The following is a 21,815-nucleotide window of genomic DNA, read 5'->3' on the forward strand; positions in this document are numbered from 1 at the left end:
TCAACCTCTGTTTTGCCAGGCTCCCATAGTTCCTCGGTATGGCTTTAGCAGGCAGTGCCAAACATTCCATTCTCTTAGGGATTTCACCCTCAGGAGCCTGTAAGGAGATCAGGGGGTTGGAAGCCTTCACTTGTGTGTTGGTCTCTTCACTTATTGGCTGCAAATGTGGAGAAACCTGGAGGATTTGGCAACTGTGGCTGTTCTGTGTGCTTTGCTCTGCCCTTCAGGCACAGCCTTTGCACTTGAACTGGCTGAACACCTGGATGAACCTGATGACTTGACTCAAATCCAGTGTCAGTATTTACTTATTGAAAAGAGCAACAAACCCCAGAAATTCCTGTCAAAGGCCCTCTAGGGGCCCCTGGGTAGGGCTGGTCAGTGCTTAAACTTCCTCCTTAGGAACTGGTTTGCAGGAATTCACTAACACTGAGTGTGAGGGGCTGAGAACAAGCCCCTGGCATCCTGGTTGCCAGCAGGCTCTGCCCTACAGCCACCTTCAGCCATCTCCACAGGCACGGACACCGGCCCCTTTCAGAAAGAGGATCTTGCCCTGCAGAGCTCAGGGTGCAATGGGGAAACAGCACTGCCAGGAGAGAGCTGAGGGCCCCTTCCGCCAAGCTCAGCCGTGCACAGGCACATCCCCTCCCTCCCCTGGCTTGTGGCACAGCCAAGGAAGCTCCCTGCACCACGGTGTCTTGCACAGCACAGAGGTACAAGGCACTGTCAGAGACCTCGACTTCCTCCAGCTCCAGGAGGCTGTATTTCTCTGTGGTGTTCAGCGATGTGGTGAGGCGGCCGTTTGGCTTGGAGCCTGATCTTGCCTGATACGAGACCAGCTGGGGAGCTTGGCCTTTCCTCTGCTGGTACCACAGCAAGCCATTAAAGTAGGACGTCTGGTATGTGCAGGTTGTTTGGAAGGTGCCTCTCTGCTTTACTGTGACTTGTCCTTCTTGCTGGGTGACGGTGGTCTGCCCCATGGTGCCTGGAAGAAAGGTGAAGGTCAGCAGCTCTGCTGTGGGAAAGGCTATGGGTAGCAACCCAGGAGTGGATGCAAAGCCCTGGTGGAGGAGGTTCCCTGTCCCTTGCCCTGCAGGAAAACCCTGAGGCCTGAGTACAGCCATGTGGAGAGTAGCTTTGGGCAGGAGATCAGAGCTCTCATCCCGGCATGGACCCTGAGGAGAGCTGTGCTGTGTCCCTGCTCCTCCTGCCTGGTCTCTGACTGCCCAGAGGACCAGGGAACTGCCTGTCATGCCTGATCATTGCATGCTTGCACCAGCACCCCTCCAGCAGGTTGAGGGGCCCATGGAGCTAAGATAAAAAGATTCATCCTTCTTCCCCATCCCTCTCACATCTGAGGGCTCCGAGCTCCCTCGGTAGAAAGAGGGATCCCAGGCTGAGTTGACAACCAGGAGAAAACCGGAGGCCATGACAAGCAGCAAAGAGCCACAGCCAGGTGACACATTTAACATCCCTGTGGCAGCTTTGGCAGGATCTGCTAATTTGTGTTGGAATGGGAGAAACCTGAGGCTGCAGAGGCAGGTGGATGAGAAAAAGAGAGGCAGAGAGAGATGGACTGAAGGGGAAAGAAAAGAAGGAGCAGGGGTCTGAGGTATCTTCTCTCTCATCTCTTCTCCTGTCCTTGCCAACAGTAAGACCATCTCAAAACAACTGGTGCAAAACTACAAATGCGAGGTGACATTTCCCAGTCTTTTCCTCTTATTCAAGAGAATTTCCATGCATGGACCTGATAAGGCTGGTGAGAGTTTCCACAAGGAAGGAGGAAGTATTCATTTATGAAAAGGCAGGACTTACCCAGCAGCTGCCCCAGAAAGGCAATCAGGATGAGGTATTGGAGCTGCATGCTGAGACCGACTTGCCTGTTTGTTGAGTGAGAGAGTGTCACAAAGGCACCTCCCAGCCCCGAGATAACAGAGCTGCTGGTAACGACTCTGTTGGGGGAGCAAAGGAAGAAGCGGGGAAGAGAAATGGCCTGGTCTTCCTGTGCCTGAAATGCTCCTTCTGGCTTTGTCCCTCCTCCAGCAGCAACACCTGTGGCTCCCTCAGCCAAGGGCATTCTCAGCACTTCCACAACAGGGGGGCCCTGGCCACTCTGCCCACACGTACAGGAAGATGAGCATTTATGCACTTCTACTGAGAGGAGAAAGAGCTCACATTAAAGAGCTCAACATTAAAACACCCTGGCTGACCTCAGGACCACTTCCCTGGGAGTCTCTCCTTCCTTCACTCTTGTGCCTCTGCTCACAACATGTCCTGGACAATGTCCAGAGAGCTTTTCAGTGCCTATCAGGATGGACACTGTACACCATCTCTGGGAGTCCTGTGTCATTGCTCCCTCAGTGTCACAGTGAAAAGGGGTTTCCTGGTGTTCAGACAGAGCTTCCTTTAATTCACTTTGTGCCCTGTGCCGCTATTCCTGCCACGGGCATCAGGGAGAAGAGCCTGGCTCTGCCTTCTTCACAGCCTCCTTACAGGTATTTACGTGGAAACTGGAGCCCACAGCAGGTCTGTGCCTGCCAGGAGACAGACTAGAGGACCCTAACAATGTCCGTGGGATGCGAGGTTTAAAGTCCCTGCAGCAGCATTGACAGGATCTCCTAATTTTGAATGGAAAGGAGAAATATGGGACCACAGAGACAGCTGAGATCTCCCACGGTGACAGGAGGTGGCTCACAAGAGAGACTTAGGGAGAAATGGAGCATTATTCTTCATCTGGCTGGGAACAATGCCCCTCCCCCAAGACATAAGAAAGAGGGGATGAACCCTGCTGTGCAGCTGCCAGGGGCTCTCGCTGAAGCTTACCCTCCAAGGGGCTCCTGAGGTGGATCTGTCTTCTTGGACTCCACAGCAGACATAAGACATCTACACCAACATTAGGACTTTGGCATTGCAAATGAGAGGAGAAACAGAGGCGCAGCCCTCAACGTGCAAGCATTCTTGCTGAGCCCAGGGCCACACCCCTGGGAGCCTCTCCTTCCTTCGTGCTTGTGTCTCTTCTCTCACCTTCCCTTACACATTGTCTGGCTTGGCTGTACCTGCTTGTTTATGCATCCAGGTACTTTATTAGTTTAGAATTCATTATGCTTCTCTGCAGCAGCTAACAAGCCTTAATATTCCCAGACAGCATTCGGGGAATCTGAACTAAAGATAGATTTATTCAGTTCCCCAAGGCTATGCTGCAGGTATAGGGACTGAAATTAGCGTTACTTGCTTTGGTATTTTCTGATTCTATATAATCCAAAGGATTTCCATCACCAAAGCTTCCAAGACTGTCTCCAAATGTGGTCTAAACGTGATTAATAAATACACACAGTGTTATGGAAGTTCCTGGGGAGTTTGGGGTTGAAGTTGTCTTTCTTCTGGTGCAAATTCAAGGTCAGTCTCCTTAAAAAAAACCTTTCAGTGTTGGGGCACTGGAGGGGCCTCCTTTACAGGAGACATGACACCATGCGTATCTATCCGCACGTCTCCTTTTGCCACTGGTGGAACGGTCTAAACTCTTTTCCACTCTTAGCGACAACACTCTGTTCCAGTGGCGGCGCGCGGTACCTGTGGGTGACGCGGTACCTGCGCGTTAGAATCCGCGCAGGCACTAACGCTGTGACACCGTCAGCTTCCGCTGCCCCAAGCACGGGGCCGGCGGGCGGAGCGGCAGCGCCCCCTGGCGGGCCCGCCCGGGGCCGTCCCCCCGCCCCCGCCCCACACGCCCGGCCCCGCCCGCGCCGGTTCGTGCCCGGCCGCAGCCCCGGCTCCTCTCCCCGTGTCTCCCACGGCGCAGTAATACACCGCCGCGTCCCCGCGCCGGGGCCGGGCGAGCCGCAGGACGCTGGACCGGCGGTCTGGGGCCACCCACAGCCGCCCCGCGGGGTCCCGCAGCTCTTTGGCCTCTTTAAAAGTGAGCGCGATGAATGCGGGGGCTCGGCCCGGGAGCTGACGGTACCAGTGGATAGAGTCGGCGGTCTGTATGTTGGGGTGTGAGCAGGTGATGTTGATGCCGGTGTCCTCGGTGGTCTCTGCCGACGGCTCCTGCTGCACCTGGGCTCTGCCAGCAGCCACTGCCAAGAAAAGAGAAGGAAAGGACAAGGGTTGTCAAAGATCGCCCAGCTCCAATGGCTCTTTTCTCAGAGAAATCATTGGAAGGAGCAACAGGGAGACAGTACCAGTCCGGAATGGATGGGGACATATGACCATGATCCAGGTGTGGGTGTGTGGAGCGAGCGAAATCCTCTAGGACAGAATTTGAAATAGAGGCATGGAGACACAGTATGCAAGTCAGGCGCAAGTCACATGGATGGATGGATATATGGAAGGATGGTGAGGGGGAGAGGGGACAGGAGAGGTGGGTGTGTTACACTGAAGGACGGAGGGCTGAATCCAGAGCAATAAAATGCTGAATTCACAGGGAGGCCAGAGGATGTATGGAATAACGGCGCAGTGCAGGGAAACAGCCCTGAACCTACAGATATGAAGGAGGCAGAGCAATAGATGAGAGAGGGGTCTCAGAGAATAGGATGAGAGGACAGAGATGGTAGGTTCATGGAGAGAGGGGTGAAAAAATGGGTGGATGGAGGAAGGGAGGAGGATTAGACAGGGAGAGGGGTTGTTACAGTGAAGGACAGAAGGCTATATTCTGGGCAAGCAATTCGGAGAATAGGAAAGGGGACTTGGAGGCTTTGGAAAGGGGAACGAAGAGGTGGCAGAGAGGTAGGGAGTGGGAAGAGTTGGCGCTGGGCGCCCTGGGGAAGAGCCCGGGCACCGCCCCGGCCCCCACCCACCGCCGCCAGCCCCGCGCACCCAGGAGCACGGCGGCCAGCCCCGCCAGCCCTGCGCCCCGGCACCGCCGCATCCCGCCGCTCCGCCGCCCGCGCCTCGCTGCGCCCCGCCAGCCCCGGCTCTCTGCTCCGGCCGCGCCGCCTCCTCTCCCCCTCCTCTTCTCTCCTCGTCCCCTCCGCCGCCGCCAGCTCCGCCCCGGGGCTGCGCCCTGCGCCGGCGCCGCTCGGGGTCTCGCCCGGCCCCGCAGCGCTCAGTGGCTCTGCACGGGCAGAGGTTTCTCTCCTGGGAAATGGACTCTCCCCGTCCTCCTGGTGAGCAAGGACTCCCCCGCAACAATAACCCCGCACAGCGCCAGGCACGGCCTGGGGGAGCTGCAGGGCCCTGAGCCAGGAGATGGACCAGCTTCCCAGAGCTGCCTCCGAGCTCAGGGGCTGGCAACACCAGCCACTGATTTCCTGCGCATGGCAGTGAGGAGGCTGAGAGCCTGCCTCGGCTGCCTCTCTGCAGTCCCAGCACACTGCCTAGAAGTTGTGTTGAGGCAAAGTGTCTGTGAGGACACCTGTGCCCATGGGTGTGCTGGGGTCAGGGGTGGCAGGGGCAAGGTGGGAGTTACACAGTCTGAATGTAGGTGAGAAGGCACCTCCAGAGGTCGTCTAGGTCAATCTCCTACTCAGAACCAATCCCATTAGAGCAGGTTGCTCAAGGTCACAGTCAGTCATGCCTTGAACAGCTCCCAGGGTGGAGATTGCACAGCCTCTCTGGGAAACCCATTCCAGTTCTTGTTACTTCTTTTAAGCTACTGCTTAATCAGATGTCTCCATGTCCCAGCTGCTGTCCGTTGCCTCCACTCTAAGAAGGTACTCCCTGTGGCCTGAATCTGAGTCCATGTCCATCTTCCCTGTCTCCTCTGAAGAAGCAGTTGCAGAAAGCAAGGTCTCCCCTGAGACTTCCCTTCTCCAAGATGGTCCGACCCAGCTCGCTCAGGCTCTTCTCCTCTCACATTGCCAACCCCCTACCCGCCCTGGTGGCCTTTGTTGGACTCACTTCAGTATGTGGATATCCTTCTTGAGAGGGGACCCCAACCTGCATGCAGTACTCCACATATGGTCTCCCAAGGGCCAGAGGGCCAGGATGACCTTCCTGGACCTATTAGCAACACTTTGACTAACACAGCCCAGTACGGCAGTGGTTGGTCCTGTTTACCTCAAGGGCACACTGTGGTCTCATGTTCAGCTGGGTCTCTCCTACAACCACACATCCTCTTCTGTGGATCTGCTTCCTAGGCAGGCAGCCCCCAGCGTGCATGACTGCATGGGCCGGTTCCTCCATCACATGCAAAACCTTGTCCTTGCTCTTTCTGGCCTTCATGAGCTTCCAGTCAGCCCATTGCTTCATGGTCACAACTCTTTGAGCCTGGTAGTCCAGCCAATTTTCCACCTGCCTTATCATGCTCCTAATGAACTCATTCAATGCCAGTTTGTTTGTAAAGGAAGAATGGGAGAGGGTGTCAAAAGTCCTTCTAAACTACAGACACACATGTCACCGAATCCCAGAATCCCAGAATCACAGGTTGAAGGGACCTCAGGGATCATCTAGTCCAACCTTTCTAAGAAGAGGAGAGTCTAAACAAGACGGACCAGCACCCTGTACAGACGACTCTTGAAAGTGTCTAACATGGCAGAGTCAACCACTTCCTTGGGGAGATTATTCCAACGGTTGACTGTTCTCAGTGTGAAAAATTTCCCTCTGGTCTCCAGTCGGAATGTCCTCTGCCCTTTCCTTCTCCACAGGGCCATTGTTGGAAAGAGGGTCTCTTCTGGACACTCAGCCACAGGGTCTGTCCCTTCTACTCAGAACACAGCAACGTCAGGCTCCTGGGTCCTTTCATTCAGTCCCTGTTTGGTGCAAGGTCTCAGCCTCTGCCTGACACAGCATCATGCCGATGAGGTGCACAAGTACATTTGGCCTTGGCTTGGACACGAGAGGGGTCTGCGTTCCATACCAGACACCACTGATATGTAGTGAAAGCAGATCCACTCAGGGATGGCCAGCCCATGGTTGGCAGGTGCCATCGCTGTTGAAATGCACTCAGGGTCCTTCTGACCCTGGGAACCAGCTGCTCTGTGGTGCTAGTGGAGAGAGCAGTGGAGAGTGTCTCCGCTGCGAGCAGCATATTCCCTCCTGATGGTTGACACACAAGGACACACACATGCATATTCATGCACATCGGTGTGGAATCATGCGCGGAGTTGAGCTCTGACATGTGTTTATACAACACAGCTGCACACGAAGACAAGGAGACAGGTAGGCAGAGATGCAACCATGGCCTCTGGTGAGAACACGTGGGGACAACTGCAGCAATGGTAGAGCATTCTGGGGCAGGACGAGGCCCTGGGAATGCCCATGGCATTGTTTGTGCACTCCCAGGCTGCACAGAGTGGGGACTAGTCAAAATGGGCCAGAAATTTTTCCTGAGGGTGCTGTTACACCGGATGGGGTCAAAACCAAGCAGAACAAGCCACACACCTGGGAAGGTAAAAAGAGTGACCATTGAGGTGAGCTGATGCGGGAGGGAAAGAGAAGGACAGGGTACATCCTCATGCACAGGAACCCTTGAGTGTCCAGCTGAGGAATGCTGGAGCTTATTCCTGAGAACAGTGCTTCAAACAGCCCCACCAGAGTGACCCAGGCTGACTTCACTTGCCTGCTCTCGACCCGTCCAGCACTTGAACTGAGTTCTGCCAGCACTGCTGCATTCCTGCCCTAGAAATTCTGGGGCCTTTCATCCCAGCACTCACAAGAAGCCTTCAGTGGGGAATGGGCATGCTCTATACCTGGCAATGAAAAGGCAGCAGTGTTGGAAATCACAGCACAGCCCATATCATTAGCTGTGACAGTCTGCATTGAAGATGAGCTTGTCAGGAAATTGTTACCTCTGCAAAGGGTGCCTGTGTTCCTGCGGCAATGAAGGGCAGATATAAAAGCCAGAGCAAGTCCCCGCTCTCTCATCCACTTCTCTTGCCTCCTTCTCCTTGGGAACAGGTGAGTCCTGAGCCCCTTCTTCTCCTCTTCCAAAGTGAAATCTCTCCTTGATGGACACTTGAGCTGCTACTGGCTCTGGCCTGTGCTCAGGCTTTGGAGCATCATGCCACGGGAGAGAGAAGTGGGGAGGAAGCCTGCTAGAGAGAGGCTGGGACATGTCAGAGGGGGCATTGGTTTACAAGTTAGGAGAGGGCATCCGTGGGCAAGGCTGTCATTTGTAGGGGAAGGAATACTGTGTGGTTTCTGGCACCGCTTTCAGGTCCTCGCACAGTAGTACCTTGCCTCTTTTGTGACAGGGAAATAGGCTGCACCTCACCCATCCTTGTGCTCTGCTTCCTCCCTGCCTTGTCTGCCAGGTGCACCTCCAGCCCAGAGACATGTCCTGCTACAGCCAGTGCCTGCCATGCCGGCCCTGCGGCCCGACCCCGCTGGCCAACAGCTGCAATGAGCCCTGTGTCAGGCAGTGCCAGAACTCCACTGTCGTCATTGAGCCCCCGGCTGTGGTGGTGACCCTGCCCGGCCCCATCCTCAGCTCCTTCCCACAGAGCACCGTGGTGGGCTCGTCCACCTCCGCTGCTGTTGGCAGCATCCTGAGCTGTGATGGAGTGCCCATCTCCTCCGGGGGCTTTGACCTCTCCTGCATTACCAGCCGCTACTGTGGCAGAAGGTGCCCTCCCTGCTAAAGATGCTGGGAAAGCCCCAGGGAGACAGCCTGAGGGACTCAGAATATGGTGCTGGGCAGAGAATTGCTCTCCTGGATTGTGTTTTCAGCACATCTCAGCGACCTTGCCTTTGCCTCCCTTTACTTTGTTGGCTTTGGTTCCCCTTGGCAGCAAGGCCCCACAAAGGCCAGCCTGGTGGGGACCATCTGTCTCCTCTCCGTCTATGGGGCAGGCAGAAAGACTTTGTGAAGGGACTTCTCCATGGCCAGCGACCGCACACTCTCGGCTGCCTCTGGGGCTCCCTGCATCGCTGTCCTCCACTCAGAGTGACTTTGCTTCCCCCTCTGGACTCATTAAAGTTGTGCCGCATTCAAGCCTTGCCTCCATGTGGTCCTTCCCTCTGTGGACACTCTCCAAGCTGCCAAAGCAGAGGGGTGTTGTTCTGTGGTGGAAAGGGGTGAGGGCACAAGGACACCCTTGTTCCTTCAGAGAGGATTGGGAGGTTGGGACATGCCGCAGTGGCTCCACTTTTGGGCACCATCCCTTGGTCCTGAGGAAGACATTTCTGGCTGCTTTGCTGCCGGTGACCATCAGGCCTTGCCCTGCTGTGTCTCTGCCCACAAATGCCCAGCAAGGCAGGAGGCCCTGAGGGCTCAGAAGCCCCATGAGCCCCCTGAGGAAGGGCATTTGTCTTGCTATGGCCAGAGCTGTGCTGGGTTGGCAGGAGGTGGGTGTGGGGCTCCCGAAGATGATTGGCTTTGCAGAATGAGAGGAGTGGTAAAGCAGGGAACAGCCTTTAGGATGGCCCACAGCTGCTACTCCACCTTTCTCTCCTCTCCCCCACCGATCATGGGGCCATGCCTGGCAGGCATGAGCATCAGCAGAGGGGAAATTCGCCCATGCCACTGAGTATGTTGAGGCTGGAGAATGGAGGTAAGCCTGTGGGAGCTGAGGGTAGTCAGCACAGAAATGGGGATGGTGAAATGATGTATTTCTGAGGGAGATCGAATTGCTCTGATACGCAGCAGGCAGGAGAATGTGAAGATCAGCAAGGATGAGGGTACCGGGTGCACTTCCCATGAAAGCTGCATGTGAGCCTCAAAGCTCTTGACTGCTTCATTGGTCCCCCCAGAGAGTTTGTTCTGAGGAATTGGCTGCCATTCTGGGGGTAGAGGATATTTTTCCATGTAAATTTCATGCCTTGTGATCAGTGGAAATGTCACCTGGCAGCCACTGAAATCTCATATTGTAATTCCTTCATGTAAAATCAGATGTTGTGACAAAAGCATACGAGCGGAAGAACAGAAATCCCCATGTCAATATCGTCCATCAGGAGGGAATTATGGTCATTGTCATGTTTTTATGTGGGACAGAGTTAGTTTTCTTCACTGTAGCTGGTACAGTGCTGTGCTTGGGACTTAGTGTGAAAATAATGTTGATAACACACTGATGTTTTGGTTGTTGCTGGGTAGTGCTTGTACTAGTCAAGGACTTTTCCAGCTTCCCCTGCTCTGCCGGGTGCACAAGAAGCTGTGAGGGGAGGGGGCACAGCTGAGAGAGCAGATTCAAACTGGCCAAAGGGCTATTCCATATCACGTAACATCATGGCCAGTATGTTATCTGGGAGGGGCTGGCCGTGGGAGGGAGGCAGCCGTTGCGGCTCAGGGACGGGCAGCATCGGTTGGCAGGTGGTGAGTGATTATATTGTTTGTGGTTTTGATTTTTTCCCTTTTTTCCCTTTTCCTTTTTATTATATTATCATTACTGTTGTTATCATAATCATTATTATTATCATTATTGTTTTATTTTAATTATTAAACTGTTCTTACCTCAAACCACAACTTGATTTTTTTTTTTTTGCTTTTCCTCTTCTGATTCTCTTCCACGTCCCACAAGGGTGCGGGGGACTGAGCGAGCAGCTGCGTGGTGGTTAGTTGCCGGCTGGGGCTGAACCGTGACAGATGTACGAGCAGATAATGCCTTCTGATGGCTGAAAGACAAGGGAATATATGGAGAATTGCAAGGATGATACAGATGAAGAAAACCAACTTGAAAATCAGAGTGCTGCTTTGAATGTTGGGGAAGGGCACCAGAAAGCCAAGGGTCTCAATGAGCATTGTGTCACCTCAGGCCAGGCTCAGCAGAGCCCAGCATCACAGTAGAAATGGTCAGTGTTGTTCCTGGAGCAGAGAAGACACTGCAGCAGCAGCAGAGACACCTGGGAGATGATGACCACAAAACTCGGTAGCCATGCTCACAAGCATAGAAAGAAGCAGAGGATCTTTGTCGTGTAATACAGCTGTTTGGGGATGGCAATGTAGCAGTTGAAGGACATCACTGAGAAGGTCAGAAACTCAGTGGTACCCAGGAATAACCGGGGAAATAACTGTGCCAGGCAGCAGGAAACACAGACGGTTGTCCTACTGACAAGGAGAATCTCCAGTGTTTTGGGGACAATGGTGAGGGTGTTGTGGATCTCCAAGAAGGAGACCTTGCCGAGGAAGAAATACGTCAGGATCCTCAGGGACTGATCACTCCCTGCAGTGAAAAAGATGAGGCCATTCCCATCCGAGTGACGAGATACATGGAAAAGGTAAGGACAAACAGGACCATGTGCCACCTGGGATGAGCTACCAAGTTGATCAGGGGAGTGGAGGATCACCCTTATGAGGAAAGGCTGAGAGGCTTGTGTTTGTTCAGCCTGGAGAAGAGAAGACTGAGGGGGGGTTCTCATCAATACTTATAAATATTGAAAGGGTGGGTGTCGGAACGATGGGACTGGACTCTTTTCAGTAGTGCCCAATGACAGGACAAGGGGCAATGGGCACAGGCTGGAACATGGGAAGTTCCACTTAAATATGAGAAAAAACCTCCTTTACTGTGAGGGTGATGAGCAGTAGAACAGGCTGCCCAGAGACATGGTGGATCCTCCTTCTCTGGAGACATTCAATACCCCTGCCTGGATGTGCTCCTGTGCCCCCTGCTCTGGGTGTGCTTGCTCAAGAAGGGGGGTTGGACAAGATGATCTCCAGAGGTCCCTGCCAACCCCTAACATTCTGTGATTCTGTGTTCCTGTGATTCTGCATACCCCACTCCCAAAGGCTTTCACAATCACAACAGCCAGGTGGAAAGTCTGATCAAAACACAGCTCTCTCTTACTTTGTTGGAGAGTTCTGACCCAGTGCTGACCACAGGTGATCATCAGAGCAAGTTGGGAGAGGCGGGGGAGGGAGGGAGGGAAAAAGAAAGACATGGCATATCCTCACACCGAAAAGCCCTGGGGTGACCAGCCAAAGATTGCACGGCTGGGAGCAGCTGGGCCCCTTCTAGTCAATACAGCCACAGGCAACCCCACTAGTGCACCCCAGGCCAGCAGCATTTGCCCGCGCTGCACCCATCCGGCACTTGAGCTGGTTCTTCCACCAGCACTGTGGCATTCCTGCCCCGGAAATCCTGGGGCCTCTCGATCCCAGCACTCAGAAGAAGCCTCCGTGAGGGAAGGGGCATGGCATAAGCCGGGAAATGAAAAGGCAGCTTTGGGAAAACAACCACCCAGACCATGTCATTACCTGGGAGGTTTTCCGTCCATCATGAACACCTTAGAAAATTGGCACTTCCGTAGAAGCTACGTCTGGGCCTGGAGCAGGTCAGGGCCACCATAAAAGGCAGCCCAACTCCTCGCTCTCTCATCCACTTCTCTTGCCTCCTTCTCCTTGGAAAGCAGGTGAGTCTGAAGCCCTTTCCTCAGGTGCTTTTTCTGTGTATGCAGATGTGTGCTCCTCCATCCTATGCTGGGTCGCGGTGCTGCTTGAGATGGGGAAGAACGGTGGTGGTCTGACTCAGAGAGTGTCTGGAACTTGGTAGAGGGGGCTTTTCTTTTAAGAGGCAGGCAGCAGCCTCGTTGGCCCTGGCAACACTTTGCAGTACCATGTCTGCATAAGGCCAAGAAACCCTTTTGCCTCACTGCCCAGTTCCTACCTCCTGGCTCAGCAGGTGCCTTTCACTTTGGTGATGGACTCATGCCAGACTGCTCCTCACATGTACCTGTGCTTTGATTCTTCTCTGGTCTATCTCTCAGGTGCATCTCTGGACCCAAGACATGTCCTGCTACAGCCAGTGCCTGCCATGCCAGCCCTGCGGCCCGACCCCGCTGGCCAACAGCTGCAATGAGCCCTGTGTCAGGCAGTGCCAGAACTCCACTGTCGTCATTGAGCCCCCGGCTGTGGTGGTGACCCTGCCCGGCCCCATCCTCAGCTCCTTCCCACAGAGCACCGTGGTGGGCTCGTCCACCTCCGCTGCTGTTGGCAGCATCCTGAGCTGTGATGGAGTGCCCATCTCCTCCGGGGGCTTTGACCTCTCCTGCATTACCAGCCGCTACTGTGGCAGAAGGTGCCCCCCCTGCTAAAGCCACTGGTGACAGCCTGGACAAGGATTGCCCAGAACCCAAAAGCTCTTGCTAAACTGAGGACAGAGCTCCTGGCCATTGATTTCAGAGAGGCTGAACATCCAGTGCTCCCACCCAAAAGGAGGGCAGCTGGAGCCCTCTCAAACATGGCCACACTCTAAATCTCCTGCCTTCCACTCCCTCCCATCTTTTTCTTGTCTTCTGAGCTAAAACTCCCAGAGCCCACCTGGGGCATCTGCTGACCCCTCTCCCTCTGTGGGACAGGCAGATGGATGCCCTGCGGAATCTTCACCATGGGCAATGGGAACAGACTTTCAGCAGCCGCTGGTGCTCTCCCTGCACTGGCAGCATCCTCTAGAATTGAACCCGTTTCCCCTTCAGGGTCATTAAAGTTTTCTGCATCCCAGCCTCTGCCTCCACATAATCCTTTCCTTGGTGGATGTTGTCTCGTGTTGCCAAGGATGGAAGGCATTGCCTTTGTTGGCAGGGGGAGAAGGTGAGGGCACAAGTGGACTCTTCATCTTTCCCAGCAGAATGGAAGGGTGGGACAGATGGCGGTGGGGTCCTTCCAGTCACTGTCTCTTGGAGCTGAGGATGACATACTCAGATCCTCCACGGCCAGTGGAGATCAAGCCTTGCATTCTGGCATCTCTGCTCAGATATGGCCCCTTGGCCTCGGATCATGTCCTGCAGGAGGGAAACTGACCACTGCTATCCCCCAGTGAGGAGGCCAGTGCTGCTGGAGGCTCTGAGAGGTCAGCAGATGACAAGCCTGTAAAGAGGGGAATTCTACCTATACATCCTATACATCCTATACAACCTCCACCTCCCAGACAGTTGCCTTCACAGGGCTGAGGTGACTCCCAGGCTGATGATGAAATCAGCCTGGCCAGGCCACACACCAGGGCCCTCATGCCTCTCACACACCCCCAGATCCCACCACACAGGGTACCCCAAGGGCAGCAGCCAGTGCCCAACCTCCCACTGCTGCTCTGTCATGCCTGGCCTTCCCCCAGCCACGAGGCAGCTTTCCCCAAGGCCAGCCCTTCTCCTGGCAGGGCCTGTTGCCCACCTCTGCCTGGTGGTCTGCTCCCCCACTGAGATCTTGGATCGAGCTGTACAGCCTGCTCCCACTGCAGAAGAAATGAGGCAGGGCTGGGGGAAGGCCGCGAGGTATGGCATGGGGAGGGTTCCAAGGGTGGGCAGAGTGCGCTGGGGACAGCAGGTCCTCCGGATCCCAGCACATGGCCACGCAGCAACTGGAGGGTCCACAGGGTAGTTCTGAGTCTTTTCCAAAATTGTTGTAATCATAGCTAATCCCAGGAAGGATGATTGCCGCATGGCACATAATTTATGTTTTCCATCTTTGAACTCTGACCTCTTGAGGGACACACCCTGGAGCAGGCATTCTAGGAGACAGGCCTGCAGGAAACCCTGAAGAAGCAGCGTGCAGCAGGAAAATGCAGAAAGCAAAGAGGAGCAGCAAGGAAGCACTGCACAAAGAGCCCCAACGTCCTTCATTGCGCATCACCTCGCCAGAGCCTTTGTGCAGAATGACCAGGTAACCCATGGTGGAGTCAAGGGAACCTGAGGCACTTTCACCACTTCCTCCATCCTCTCAGGCCACTGACAGGGGACCCTCCTGCAAGATCATGGCCTGCAGATCTCTGGCTGCACTGAGGAAATAGTGCTGAGGGTCCTTTCCCTTGAGTTCAGCCTTGCACAGACACACCCCCTCCCCTCCCTCCCCTGGCTTGTTGCACAGCCAAGGAAGCTCCCTGCACCACCGTGTCACGCACAGCACAGATGGACAAGGCACTGTCAGAGACCTCAACTTCCTCCAGCCACAGAAGGCTGTATTTCCCCGTGGTGTTCAGCGATGTGGTGAGACGGCCACTGTGCTTGGAGCCAGCTACTGCCTCATACGAGATATTCTGTGGGGCTTGGCCGTTCCTCTGCTGGTACAAGGGCAGAGCATCAAAACTGGAGACTTAGTAGGTGGGGATTGTTTGGAAGGTGTCTCTCTGCTTTACCATTCCTTAGGTGGAGGGTATAAAGGGGATAGGCCTGTGCCTGGTGACCAACCGCTCTGACACATCCTCCTGTGAAACATCTTGGGAGTCTCTCCTTCCCTGATGCCTGCGTCTTCTCTCTCTCCATCCTCAAGCCTTGGCTGGGGTGGCCTCTCCTGGCTCCTGCATGGTGTCTAGCCCCAAGCTCCTGTCAGCACACCCCAAGGCTGCAGCTCTCACAAACACAATGGTCAATGCACCCAAACCCTCCAGACGCCAACTGCCCCACTCAGCACCCCCAGCACAATGGCCTTTCTCCCTTTATCTCCAAAAGCTATCTCAGGAACAAACAAAGGAAGTTTCCTGCCACACTGCCCATCCCATCTCATAAAACGGCTTCTGAAACGCTTGTTGTGGGGAAAAACCCACACTCAAACCCAAGCAAGCCGTCCTTCCACTTGGCCATAACCCTTCCACTCTCAGTTTCCTCAGAACCAGTGGAATCTGCATTTGTCCTCTCCTTACTCCTAGCCTTTAAGAAACAAACCTGCCACACTACTTTTACTCTTTGCATAGCATAGTGTAGGTTGGACAAGACCTCTGCAAATCACCCATTCCAAGTCCCGCCTCAGAGCTGGTCTCATTAGATGAGGCTGGTCAGGGCTGTCTCTGTCAAGTCTTGAAATTTTCCAAGGCCGGAGCCTGCACAACATCTGTGGACAGTGCATTCCAGTACTTGACAATTTTCAGGGTCAAAAAAATATTTAAAATAAAGGGAGCTTCTAATATCTAAATGGTATTTCCCAGGTTCCAAATTGTGCCTGTTGCCTCTCGTCCTACCACTGTGCACCTTTGGGAAGAGCCTGGCTCCATCTTTTCCTCACCCTCACAGCACATAACTGTAGACACCCATAAGGTCTGCCTTGAGCCTTGTTCTCCTGTCTCAGTGTGTCATGTCCTCAAGCTCCCCTGACTGCCTTGGGGGCTTCTGCTGGAATCTCTCCCACGAGCCCCACTTCCTATAAGCTACCAAAGTCTGATCCACGTACCTGAACAGTCTGATATTGCAGGCTCCAGGTTCAGGCAGTTCCTAGATGCAATGCAAGAAAGGGTTTTTTTTCCTTCCCTGTGCTAATTTCACCAGGGAATCAATCACAGGAGCTCTCACGTCTCCTGTCAAGAGCCTTTCCCTCCAGCAACTACCATCCGTGGATACTGAGGGAAGCAGAGGAGCAATTCAGGCAGGTAGGCTACTTCTGCTGAGTATCCACTCCTGTGTCCCAAGTGCCTGGGCTTGGACTTGGCTGAAAAAGTCACACCCATATATGTCCCAAGAGCTTTCCTCACTGGCAGAGAGGCTGGGGAGGCACAGACACAGCCTAACCACAACACACCGCATGTTGTTGCCCTCTGCTTTGCAGACAGGCTCCATCCAACCCTTCAAGAACCCAAATGGACAACCCCTAGCTGCTAGTGCTGCCCTGGGCTTCAGGACACCACCACTGAGGTGCTGTCTGGAAACCCCTCCAAGGAAAGCCTGGAGAAGGGATCCCTTGCCAGTTCAAGACAGGGACCTCTGCCACTGCAGACACCAGGTTTCCCTCTCTGCTTCTGAAGCCCAAGAACATGGACTTTGAACAGCTGAGTGAGCTGCTCGAGCCATGCAGGCTTCCTGGGAACCAGCTGGACAAAGAACTGTCCAGTCAGGGGATGGCTCTCGTCTTTAGCAGACCTCAGCCCTTCAAGCCCTTGGGCAGCCCTGCACTTCTCCTTCTGACTACCTCTGAGACATGGTCTTGGCAAACATGTCTCTACAAGGCGTACCCAAGCTTTCACCCTGTCTCTGGGACAAAATAAGTAATACACAACGCATCACCAGGGATGGGCTGGAGCTTGCAAGGCTTGCAAAGTGGAGAACGCCCGGAGCTGCAGCAATGGGGATGGTCTCTAGCTTTGATTTTTGTCTCTCATACATGGACTTTGGAGGTGAACGGGCTGAATTTCAAAAAAGGCCCTGCAGCTTGGACCCCAATGCACCTTCTCTCCTCCTGTAGTGAAATCACAATCAATTGAACAGCTTTTGTCGAACCCACAAAGGCCCCAAAGCCCTCTGCTGTCCTTAAATCCACCAGGGATGGCTGGTGCCTATTTACCTTCATAGCACTGAGCTTTCAAGGACTTGCTTAAAGTTGTCAGGGGCACAGAGGCAGAGAGCTGGCCAGCGGAGCCCTGGTTCTGAGAGTGTGTGCGGAGGCTTGGCTTGCTCGTGTGCCTGGGCATCCGTCTGTGCCTGTGGGTGCATTTGTGCCTGTGTGCTCGCATTGGTACGTTCATTTGCAAATGCACCCGTGAGGGTGAGTGTCTGCCAGTGCGTGTGTGTGTGACCAAGTGCACTTCAGTGTGTGCATGTGCATATGTTTGTACACATGCACATTTTTGCAGGTGAGCAAGTAAGTGTGTGTGTGTTGTCAGTGTGCCTGTGCGTGTCGGTGTACGGGCATCTGTGTCTGCAGACGAGCACATATATATCTGTGTTTGTACACGAGCTTGCATATATATCTGCCTGCAAGTATGAGTGTGCAAGTGCATATAAGCATGTGTGAACTCTCACGTGATGGCAAGTATTGGGGTGAATGTGTGTGCAGGCGCAGGGGTTCCAGTGTAACTGGGGGTTCATTCACGTGTGTTTTCTGCCCTTGAGAGTGTCAACAGCTCCTCCCATTTTTGAGTTTGCTGATGAGCAAACTTAATTGGCATTCCTTCCAGTCCTGCATCCAAGTCATTAATGAAGAGACTAAAGAGTACCGGCCACAAGATGGATCCCTGCAGAACCCCGCTAGTGACTGGCCACCAGCCCGATGTAACCCCATTTACTATGACCCTGTGAGCCCAACCTGTCAGCCAGTTGCTCACCCACTGCATTACGTGTTTATCCAGCTCTATGCTGGACAGTTTGTCCAGGAGGAGACTGTGAGAGACAGTATCAAAAGCTTTACTGAAATCCAAAAAGCTTACATCTTTCTTACATCTTACTTTCCCCTCGTGAACCCATGCTGGCTGGGACCAATGACTGCGTTGTCTTTGCAGTGTTTTTCAGTAATTCCCAGAATAACCTTCTCCATAAATTTGCCAGGCAGAGAAGTGAGACTGATGGGCGTTATCGTTGCCGGGGTCTTCCCTGTTGCCTTTCTTGAAGACTGGGACAACACTTGCCAGCTTCCAGTCAGCTGGGACCTCCCCAGGTTTCCAAGAGCAAAAATCAGTGAGAGAGTTCTTGCTATGACATCAGCCAGCTTTTTAAATACCCTCGGACGAAGCCCATCAGGCCCTGTCAAGTCATAGGGATCTAGCTGGAGCAGCAAGTCCTGCGCAAGTTCAGGGTTGATTGGGAGATTATCACTCCCACAGTCATGGTTCTCAGTGCAGGTGTTTGTGTTTGTGCAGGTACACAGGTGTGCTTCCACTCTTATATGTGTACAAGCGCCCATGTGCATTTGCGTACATGCATGCTTGTGACCACAAACACCTTTGTGACCCTGGGGATGGGCACGTGTGTGCACCCTGTGTGTGTGGGTGTGAGCATTTTTTGACGTGCATCTGCGTGTCCGTGGCTGTGCAATTCCTTCCATTCACTGGTGATGTCAAGAGGTGAGAACAAGAGTCCAACCAAAACTTGTTGTGAAACTCTGGGCTGGCTCAGACATCCCACGGGGGTGAGTTGCGGTGAATGTCCAGGTTTGCCCAGGGCTGCTGCACCATCCGTGCTGGAGGTTATCTGGGAAACAGCCCCTGTGCTTGCAGTCGTGTTTGCTAGGAAGCAGGAGTGCTGACACGTGGGAACTGGACCCTCTCCTTCTTCCAGCCCAGCCAAGGAGGCAGGTCCAAAAGAAGAAGAGGTGGGAAAAGGCTAAAACCCCTCCGTCAGCAGAGGAGGAGAAAGTGGAAGCCCACCTGGAGAGTCTGCACCAGGGCTGAGTCTGCACGGCTACGTTCTTAGCCTGGAACAGCTGAGCGGCCATGGCATCTGGAGGTGGTAGGCATCCCAGTCCCAGAGCTCAGGGGCTGGAACGAGTGTCCCCCGACTTCATGGGGATAGCAAAGACCAGGATGAGAGCCTCCCTCCGGGTGCCTCTCCGCAGCCCAGAGCCTGAGGCCTTTGCGAGGTGAGTGTGGAGAAATGGACTCGTGGGTGTGTTGGGGCCAGGGAGGGAAGAGGTAGGGAGGAGAGAAGGGAGGGAGGGAGCGAGAAGGGTGTGACATGACCCAATGGATGGGAGCCTGGGAGTGTGGGGCTGAGGACTGCAGGGCTAGAAGCAGCTGAGCCCCTCCTAGCAAACAGGGACACAAGGCACCCCACCAGAGTGACTCGGCCTCACATTGTTTGCCTGCACAGGAACCCTCTGGCACTTGGTTTGCATCTGCTGCCCACACTCATGTGTTTCTGTCCTGGAAATCCTTGGGCTCATCATCCCAGCACTCCATGAATGAAGCAGCATGGTAGAAAGGTTAAAATTAAAAGGTAGCACTGCAGGAAATCAAAACACAGCCTGCGTCATTAGCTGGGACACTTTGATTAAGGGATGAGCACGGAGAAGATTATTACCTCCACAAAGGATGCCGGTGGACCTCGGCAAGTGCAGAACCCTTGTGAAAGCAAGTACAACTCCTTGCTCCTTCATCCACTTCTCTTGCCTCCTCCTGCATTGAGGACCACATGAGGGAGCTCCTTCTCCACCCTTTGCTCCAGGATGAGGCCTTGCCTCAATGGCCATCTCAGCTGGTACCCTCTCCGCCATGCTGTTGGGCTTGCAGCTCCTTCTTATGGGACATTGCAAGGGGAAGAGCGCTTGGCTTGGAGAGACGTGAGGGACTGGCTGAGGCGGCCCCTGCACTACAGGGACTCTCCCAAGCGGTCACTGAGCAAGCTGTTGATCTAGGCTGATCAGAGTGGAGGCAAAAGAGGGGCCTTCACATCTCGCAGAGGAAGGGGAGTGTGGGACACATTGCCTCGAGGCCCTTTCCAACACTATTCCTGGGAACTGTGGAAGGCAGCTCCAGAGCCAGTGACCTGCCTTGCTTTGTCTCTCCCTAGAAATGCCCTCCTGAGCATGTCCTGAGGTTGGGGAGCCTGGTCACTGGTGTCCTCAAGGGAGCAGCCTGGGGACTGCAGCAGGCCAGGGGGAGGTTCACGGTGTCCTCCTGGGGACGGATGTTCCTCCTGCTCTGCATGGAGCTGTGCTGGGAGGCAGCTCGGCAGAAGATGACCTTGAAGGCTGGCACAGTTGCTGTGCAGAGGGAGAGGGAAGCAGGAGAGAGGGACGGCAGGAAGAGAGGCTGGGGCTGCTGCCTGAGGGTCCCAAGGGTGGCCAGAAGCTTTCCAAATTACTGCTTTTACCCACAGAGGGGTTGGAGAGGATCTTCCCCCCGTGGAAGGGGACCTGTGGAACTGCTGCAGGAAGGTGATGGGCCCACTGAAACACCCCTGCCCAAGGCTGTGCTCAGGGATTGGTTTGGCGGCAGAGACATGACCCACTCTCTGACCCTGCACATCTTCAAACTCCTCACAAGCAAAGCCCAAGAGGGGAGGCAGGAAAAGCTACTGAGAGGGGAGGCAACTAGTTCAACGCAGACACGTGAACTGAAATGCTGGTATGCTGATACAAAGTCTCCTTTTCCTCTCAGCTGCTATTAGGGTTTGGGTTTTTTGTTTTGTTTTGTTTTTCTTTTGTAGAGAATGTATTTACCGGCAAATAAACTTGGGAGCAACTTTATGAATTCAAGGTCAGTCCTCTGTGCAGACCTCAGCATTTTCAGCCTGCAGGAAGCTGGACTGGTAGGAGACATAGAGTCCTCCTCTGCTGCGGCATTGCTTCTTGCATAGGAGCTGGGGGCGCTGGTTCAGACCCCCATGTCTCCCTGAAGGAGATCACAAAGACCACCAGGGAGGTTGTCATGCATTCTTTGTTTCTACCAGTGGGGTAGATGAGACACCTGCTGATATGAGTCTCGAGACAAAAGACACCTGGTTGCTGCTGGGGAGGATGAATGTGCCTGCGGATCTTAACAGTGGTCAAGATGAACAAATCGCGAATATGTAAATGCAATGGCTGGTGTCTGTGCAGCTTGTACCTTACCAGCCAGCAGAGCGCTCCGTGCATGCTTACATCCCTGACAATAACACTGCACCTTCATGTAGAGTGCCATGGGAACATTTAAGACCCTGCCTGCATAAACTGATGTCTGAAATGGACAGGAAACGTTATGTCACGGAGGGCAGAGTTACCTCAAGCCTGAGCACATCAAACTACCACACAGAATACAGCTGTGAGAGCACAGCCCCGTTTCTCATGCCCACCTTCAGCATTTGCTGTGAAGGGGAAATTAAAATGGTAAGTGCTCAGCAATGGTAATTTGTGACCAAGAAATGATCTCTCATGGAGGTCAAGAAGGCCCAACTTCATAAGAGGTTAAAGTGGCTGCAGCAGGAAAGCCAGAGACAGGACTGCCTGTAAGGGGGTGCAGTTTCCCTGGGTGATGAGATAAGAAAGAGCTGCAGCACTGTCTTGTAGCAATCCTGGAGTGTGATGCTCAGTGGCCACCTTTGGGCAGCAGAGCTGGTGCTGGAGGATAGACCCAATGTCAGGCTGAGGCATCCCATGGAACTGCTCACAGGACTGCTGCTGCTGCCAGTGTATGTAAGGAATTGGCTCCTGACACACCTTTGCACACTCCTTGTAGAACTGCTTATGGTCGTAGGAGTCTGTCCAATCTAGTGTTCATTACTTATCTTTTTCAATTATTTAAGCAAAGATGTGTGTTTAATTCACCTCAAGGGGTAACGTAAAACTTGCCCTGCAGCAGCCTGCTGCAAGTCTGGCTTGTCCCAGACACACAGTCCCCTGC

At 53.9% G+C, this 21,815-nt stretch overlaps 2 protein-coding genes across 3 annotated transcripts in view; one reads left to right on the plus strand and one right to left on the minus strand.

Annotated features, from left to right (window-relative positions):
* Positions 1-21,815, minus strand: part of LOC142068101 (T cell receptor alpha chain MC.7.G5-like) — a 532,408-nt gene that overhangs the window by 278,272 nt on the left and 232,321 nt on the right. The window lies entirely within an intron of this gene.
* LOC142068107 (feather keratin Cos1-1/Cos1-3/Cos2-1-like) lies at positions 1,031-8,516 on the plus strand. 2 transcript variants are annotated; one of them, XM_075117353.1, is made up of 2 exons: positions 1,031-1,061; positions 8,209-8,516. In XM_075117353.1, exons 1-2 carry the CDS (start codon positions 1,049-1,051, stop codon positions 8,514-8,516), a joined length of 321 nt encoding a protein of 106 aa, XP_074973454.1. In that variant the 5' UTR covers positions 1,031-1,048. The 2 variants fall into 2 exon arrangements, with proteins under 2 accessions (XP_074973454.1, XP_074973453.1); XM_075117352.1 differs by lacking the exon at positions 1,031-1,061 and adding an exon at positions 7,756-7,833 and having other exon boundaries at positions 8,202-8,516.

Source organism: Phalacrocorax aristotelis, chromosome 23 (genome assembly GCF_949628215.1).
Source record: "Phalacrocorax aristotelis chromosome 23, bGulAri2.1, whole genome shotgun sequence".
NCBI lineage: Eukaryota > Metazoa > Chordata > Aves > Suliformes > Phalacrocoracidae > Phalacrocorax > Phalacrocorax aristotelis.